The following is a 7,800-nucleotide window of genomic DNA, read 5'->3' on the forward strand; positions in this document are numbered from 1 at the left end:
TCTCCCAGCCCACAGGCACGGTGACTCTAGGCCCAATGCGGGCGGAGCCCTCGCTCACATGTCAGCAGCCGGTCCTTAGTGAGAGCGCCAAACCCTGCCCGGCACACTGACACCTGTCACAGAAACCGTCACAACAGAAATAGGGTCTTCAAGAAATTGCCACAGATTTTTGGCAGAGCCAAAGTTACAAAGTTTAATTTAAAGGTGGTTTTCAGCGTAAACCTTTCTTTACAAATTCCATCTAGCAGTTGAAAGAGGATCCCTTAAAGTCGACTATGTATCTAATAGCTTGATTTCTGGAGGAAATCCTTGATTTGGGGCAATGTAGATCTTTGCTTCTTGGGTTTCTAAGCTGCACGCATGGGAATGGTGGAACTCAAACTTTAGGGTAGCGTGGTGCATGCAGCATGGAACCCACGGGTGGTTTAAGGTCCGCCGTGGGAAGCAATTGTGTTTTTTGAAACTGTGTCAGTAGACAGGTAAGACTGACCTCACCAGAGCAGGGAGGGTTTTTTAAGGACCAGCCTCCGTGAGATAAACCTTGCAAAGCAAGCACTAGACAAAAACAGTCATGTGTCACCCAGCCCTGGAGGCATCTCCCGTCTGCCTTGGTGCCATGAGCCAGAGGTCTCTGAGGCTGGTTGTTTCCAGGGACACTCCACCCCCTCACCCTCTCCCCTCTCACTCTTTGTCTTCAGGGGGAGCTGACCATGACCAGCGACATGGAGAACTTACAGAATGCCCTGTTCTTAGACACGGTGCCAGAGCCCTGGGCCAGGCGAGCCTACCCTTCCACAGCAGGCCTGGCAGCCTGGTTTCTGGATCTGCTCAACCGAATCAAGGAGCTGGAGGCTTGGACGGGGGACTTCGCAATGCCCTCCACTGTGTGGCTCACAGGCTTCTTCAACCCCCAGTCCTTCCTGACTGCCATCATGCAGTCCATGGCCCGCAAGAACGAGTGGCCGCTGGACCAGATGGCCCTGCAATGTGACGTGACAAAGAAGAACAGGGAAGAGTTCAGGAGCCCTCCTCGGGAAGGGGCCTACGTCCACGGCCTCTTCATGGAAGGTGCCCGCTGGGACACACAGGTAAAGCCCAGGATGAGCCAAAGGGCTCCTCTAGTACACATTGCACGTGCACGTACACACTGCCCCCATAAAGTGTGATGACTACAGGGGTGCCCCTGCATCTTTTTACCTAGATAACATTTCTTTCCTTGAGGCCATCAGGCCATTTTCACCCAGCCAGGGGTGGTGCAAAGCACACAGGCTTTGCAGAGGGAGCAGACTGGAGAGGTTAGCAGTGCAGGCTCCGGAACCAGACTGGCTGGATCTGAACCAGAAACTGTATCTGTGACCTTGGACATACTTTCACCTCTCCAGATCTCAACTGCTATATGAGGGAACAGATTCATTGTGAAAATTAAATGAGTTAATAGGTAAGACACTTGAACAGTGCCTGGCACACAGACAGCGATCGAAAGGTGTTGGAGTTAGCTATCCTTGCTGCTGTGTGTCTTGGGGTATCATTGCACCTCCCTGGTCTGCTTTCCTCATTCGTGAGCTCTCAAAAGGCAGGAGTCCCTTTTGACTTTCATGTTGTTCTATGTCAGCAAAGAGGAGCCAGTAGATGTCATTTAAAGTGACATTTTGAAAGGATTCCTCACTGAGGGCTAATGAAAACTGGAGTCACACAAGATTGAGAAGATGTTTTGTCATGCATAAGGAACTGGCAAGCAAGCCCAGATGGCTGGGATAAGTGAAATAAACAAGGATGGATAACTCTAGAGCAAGTTTATGCTTGTTATACACATGATCTGGAAAGAGTGCCTAGTCAAATCTCCCACTTGGCAGGTGATGCTAACCTATTCCTGGCAGTCAACACTAAGCTAATCGAGTAAAACTGTGAGAAGATCTGGAAGATCCCAGGAGGCCGTGTGAATATGCACATAGAAATGCACTGCATTCAACAGTACCCCCCAAAATTCATGTCCACCCAGAACTTCAGAATGAGACTTTATTTAGAAATAGGGTCTTCACAGATGTAATTAGTTAAGATAAGGCCATACTGGATTAGCATGGACCCTAAACCCAATGACTAGTGCCCTTATAAGAAGGCCACGTGGAGGCACAGAAGAGAATGCCCTGTAAAGGTGGAGGCAGAGATAGAAGTGATATATACACAAGCCAAGGAATGCCAAGGATTGCCAGCAACCACCAGAAGCTAGGAGAGGCCTGGGTTGGTTTCTGCTTCAGAGCTTCCAGAAGAACCAACTCTGCCCACACCTTGACTTAGGACTTTCAGCCTCCAGAACTGTGACGGAATAAATTTCTGTGGTTTTACCACCACATTTGTGGCAATTTGTCACACCAGCCTTAGGAAACCAATCCAAGAGCCAATAAGGACAGTAAAGTGGGACAGTGTTCAGACAGCCTGAATCTTTAGGAGGAGGTTGACTTACCTCTTTCCACCTGAACATTTGCACAAGATTCTGTCAGTGGAGATCACACATGGATTGTGTAAGAAGTAGGGTGGCCTAGGGCAAGCCACAGCCAGAATCAAAAAAAAAAAAATGAGAGAAGTGCAAAAGGAAAGCAGGGAGAAAACTCAGAGGAAGGGCAATGAAACTGTGGGGGAAATTAAAGGATATCTATCCCAATCCATCAGCCCTCATTTTTCATACCTGATTTTAAGTAATAAAAACTTTCCAAAAATCAATACCTGTTCACCAGGAGCTCTTGTTCTTAAATATTCTATCCCAAAAAGATGTTAGCAAAATGGAATAAGCCGGGCTGGGCGCAGTGGCTCACGCCTGTAATCCTAGCACTCTGGGAGGCTCAAGGTCAGGAGTTCGAAACCAACCTGAGCGAGACTCCGTCTCTACTATAAATAGGAAGAAATTAATTTGCCAACTAATATATATAGAAAAAATTAGCCGGGCATGGTGGCACATGCCTGTAGTCCCAGCTACTCGGGAGGCTGAGGCAGTAGGATTGCTTGAGCCCAGGAGTCTGAGGTTGCTGTGAGCTAGGCTGACACCACGGCACTCACTCTAGCCTGGGCAACAAAGCGAGACTCTGTCTCAAAAAAAAAAAAAAAAAAAAAAAAAATAGAATAAGCAGGACCTCCAAAAATCCTCTTCTACATAAAACAATGAGAATATTGGCAACCAAAAAAAAAAGTCAGAATCAACTTTTTCAGAACTCTGGAAATTAAACCAAAGGCTTCCAGCAATCCAAGCCAAGTTTTATGTAAGCAAAACAGCTGAATCTTGGTAAGGACAAACTTTACAGCCTTTTAACTTGCCCTATCCTGTCCCCACCCTATCCCCAGCTCTGAGGTAGCCTCTAGAACTCAGAGGCCACAATCACAGCGAAAACCAGCAGCCTGACAGCCACTGGAGACGGCACAATGGAGTGGGAACACCTGCAAAGCCCCCTTCCCTGAAAATTGCCATTATTTTTCTTAATTATCTTTTTAAATATTTCAATGTATTTGGAAACACAAATGTTTTTTGTTCTATGGATGAATTGTATAATGGTGAAGTCAGGGCTTGTAGCGTACCCATCACCTGAATAGTGTACGTTGTACTTAATACGTAATTTTTGATCTCTCAACCCTCTCCCACCCAAAACTTGTCATTATTTTGCCTCTCTAGTGGTTTCCTGGAAGACCTCACTCACAAGTCTGTCTTATTTGATATGAGTTGGAACTCAACCAAGGCAACAGCCTTTTCCCCATGGGCATTTGTTGAAAAACAAAGACAACTGCTTAACACTGTTAGCTTGCCTGAGACAGCAGATGACAGTGGAGCAAATAATAGGCTAACCAAAAAGTTTAAAAGGACAAGCTAGAAAGTGGGACGTCCACAGGGGGCTTGGAAAGCCTCAAAATCTAAAAGGCCATGCCTATGAGTAGAACTGTGCACATAACCTGCACATAACCTGGGCACATGCTCAAGAAAGACTTGAGAGGGCCATACACTCTCACTTCTAGCTAACTTTGAGGTTCTGGGAAAGCAGGGAAGTGAAGTCTAAGTTAGCAGAGTTTCAAACTGTCTGGCTGAGCATTGGAGGTATGCTCCAACACACATAGCCCCACAGCAAAGACTTTGGGACTTATTGGTTCCAGTTACTTAGGAAAATCTCTAATTATCTGCTGACCACTAAGCTGAGCAGGCCATTTTAGTGGTCATAGATGACAAAGAATATAGACTTTACAGAATCAATTCAGAAAAGTCACTACACAAACAAACAGCAACAAACCCTACAGAGATAGAGATTTCCAGAGTGGCCATGTTATTTAAAACGTCCAGACTTCAGCAAAAAATTATGAGACATGCAAAGAAAAAGGAATGGCCTATAAACAAGGAAAAAAAGCAATCAACAAAAACTATCCCTGAAGAAGTCCAAATGCTGGACTTGCTAAATAAAGACTTTAAATCACCTATTTCAAATATGTTCCAAGAACTAAAAGAAATCACATCCAATAGCTAAAGAAAATTATGTGAACAATGTATCACTGAGTAGAGAATATTAATACAGAGACAGAAATTATGCATATTTTAAAAAGAACCAAGTAGAAACTCTAGAGTTGAAAAATATAATACCTGAAATAAAAATTCATTAGAAAAATTAAACAATAGATTTGGATAGGCAAACTTGGAAATAGGTCAATTGAGATTATCTAGTCTAAAAAACAGAAAAAAATAATAAAGAAAAATTCAAAGTCTCAGAGACTTATGAAACACCATCAAGCATACCAACATATACATAGTGGGAGTTTCAGAAAGAGAGGAGAAATAAAGGGCCAGAAAGAAAATTTGAAGAAAAACATTAATCTACACATCCAAGAAGCTCAGTGAAATCCAAGTAGAATAAACTCAGAGATCCATACCTAGACATATTATAATCAAACTGGTGAAAGATAAAGACAAAGAGAGAATCTTGAAAGCAGCAAGAGAAAAGTGATGTATCACTTACAAGGGTTCCTCAATGAGAATAACAGCTGATTTCTTGTCGGAAACCATGAAGGCCAGAAGGCAGAGAGATGACTGAGTCAAAATGCTGAACTAAAAGACTGTCACACAAGAATTCTATATCCAGCAAAATTATCTTCAAAAATGAAGAAGAAAGTAAGATATTCTCAGATTTTAAGAACAGAGAGAATGTATCACTACCAGACCAGCCCTTCAATAAATACCAAAGGGAGTCCTTCAGACTGAAAGGACACTCAAGCCCATATAAAGAAAAAGAATATTGGTAAAGGTAGTTACATGTGCAAATATGAAAGATAGTACAAATGCATGTTTGCTTATAATTTTTTTCTCTCCTATATGACTTAAAGGACAATTGTGTAAGGCAATAGTTATAAATGTGTGTTGATGGGCATAAAATGTGCAAAGATGTAATCTGAATGATGCAAACAGCACCAAGGAGGAAGGAGGAGAGAACGGAGCTATAAAAGAATAAAGTTTTTGTATACTATTGAAATTAAGTTAGAATTAATCTGAAGTAGATTTTTATACATTAAAATGTTAAATTATAATCCCCAGGGCAATCATTAGGAAAATAATTCAAAAAAGATATAGTGAACAAGGGAATTTAAATGCTACACCAGACTATATCTATTAACACAAAAAAGATAATAATGGAGGAATAGAAAAACAAAAGACATAAACATATAAAAAACAAACAGCAGGCCGGGCGCGGTGGCTCACGCCTGTAATCCTAGCACTCTGGGAGGCCGAGGCGGGCGGATTGCTCGAGGTCAGCAGTTCAAAACCAGCCTGAGCAAGACCCCGTCTCTACCAAAATATAGAAAGAAACTAATTGACTAACTAAAAATATATATACAAAAAAAATTAGCCGGGCATGGTGGCGCATGCCTGTAGTCCCAGCTACTAGGGAGGCTGAGGCAGTAGGATCGCTTGAGCCCAGGAGTTTGAGGTTGCTGTGAGCCAGGCTGATGCCACGGCACTCACTCTAGCCTGGGCAAGAAAGTGAGACTCTGTCTCAAAAAAAAAAAAACAAACAGCAAAGTGGCAGACATAAATCCTACTTTATCAGTAATTATATTAAATGTAAATGGATTAAACACTACAAATAAAAAGCAAAGATTGGCAGAATGAATTTTTTAAAACAAACTAAAAACCCCACCATGATCCAACTATGTTATGTTCACAAGAGACACACTTTACATTCAAAGACACCAGTAAGTTGAAAGTAAACAGATGGAAAAAGATATGCCATGTAAACAGAAGCCAAAAGAAAGTTAAGAGGCTACACTAATATCAGACAAAGTAGACTTTACAAGACAAAAGATGTTATTGGAGAAAAGATAGAAGAGATAGAAATTATAGAGTGGAAAAAAAGGGCATTTTATGATAATAAAAAGGTCAATCCATCAAGAAGACATAACAATTATAAATGTATATGCACCTAACAAAAGAGCCCCTAAAATACACAAAACAAAAACTGACAGAATTGAAGAAACAGGGAAATTCAACTGTAATAATTGGAGCTATCAATCCCCCACTGATAAGGGTGACTGTGAATAGTTTCTTTTTGGGGTGATGAAACTGTTTTGGAATTAGACAATGATGATGATTGTATAACTTTTTAATATACTAAAAACCACTGAATTATATACTTATAAAATGCTGGTTTTATGGTAAGTGAAAGAAAAATATTCTAACCATGCTTCTACTCCTTGCCATAAACACTCAATTCTGGCAGGGGGCAGGTAATGGAGTCCTCATGGTTAACCTTAGTTCTATTACTCACCATGCTTTATATTAGCCTCTAAAAACACTGAAGAGGTACATCCTTCCCTTCAAGTAAATTTCATAAATACAAACCAAACTCTGTCCATAGCATAAGAGACTTAGAGTCACATGGACACAAAGAATCTGTGAATCACTCTGAATCAACATTTCCTATAGTATGTTCCACAAAGCACTAGTACCATGGGAAATGAATAAGTTGCAAAGAAAAGGGTAAAAGGGTTCTGTGGTCAAATAAATTTGGGAAACACTAGATTAAATAAAGTCCAACTGTTTTCTTTTCTGCTAGGACATCTCATCCTCAATGGGCTTGTGTATGTTGTAAAGTGTCAAGTCCAGAGTATGGTGAGCACCATTTCCCAGATTTATTTTACTAAGGGACCTTTTTGTTCCTCAGGACTAGTAGGAAAAATTGCTCTAGACAGCTCTATCGAGACACCTCAGAAAGTCACAGGAAGGCCTCATCTGGAAAGCTACAGAACAGTCAGGTCCCTATTACATGAGTAAGGATAGAAATGTAGCTCTCTGCTCAAAAAAGTCAAAATGCTCTAGAGGGTCGATGGATTTGCATATGAAACTAAAAAGAAAAAGAAACAGGACATAACCAAAGCCTTAAAATCTAAAGCATCTGCTGGCAGGAACTGTGTCTTAATCATCTTTAAATCCCTAGCACCTAGCACGACATCTGGCAAATAGTTGCACTCAATATGCTCATGAAATGAATGAATGAACAAACTAGGAGAGAATCAAGCTCCAAAGGGATTAATCTGTACATGATAAATAGCTTTTGGAACTCTGCTTCAAGAAGTGATTTAGGCTGAAAAAATAGAAACGTGTTTTCCACATATCGGATGCATTCCCTCACGTGTCGCTGAGAGAGCCTGGAAGAGGACAAGCATTACAGGCAGCCGGGCCATCTTCGTCTCTGGTCCCTCGGATCTTCTGACAGGGGTAAGGTTGATGGGCTGGGCTCTGGGTCTGATCTAAAATGGCTCTTCTCATGCTTTTGTCCTCAG

The 7,800-nt window shown here is 41.8% G+C and overlaps 1 protein-coding gene across 1 annotated transcript in view; it reads left to right on the plus strand.

The window, feature by feature from the left end:
- Nucleotides 1-7,800, plus strand: part of DNAH9 (dynein axonemal heavy chain 9) — a 312,997-nt gene that overhangs the window by 304,969 nt on the left and 228 nt on the right. The window contains exon 68 of the mRNA XM_020280809.2: nt 699-1,088. Coding sequence (XP_020136398.2) covers nt 699-1,088 — 390 coding nt within the window. The remainder of the gene's footprint in view (nt 1-698; nt 1,089-7,800) is intronic.

Source organism: Microcebus murinus, chromosome 18 (assembly GCF_040939455.1).
Source record: "Microcebus murinus isolate Inina chromosome 18, M.murinus_Inina_mat1.0, whole genome shotgun sequence".
NCBI lineage: Eukaryota > Metazoa > Chordata > Mammalia > Primates > Cheirogaleidae > Microcebus > Microcebus murinus.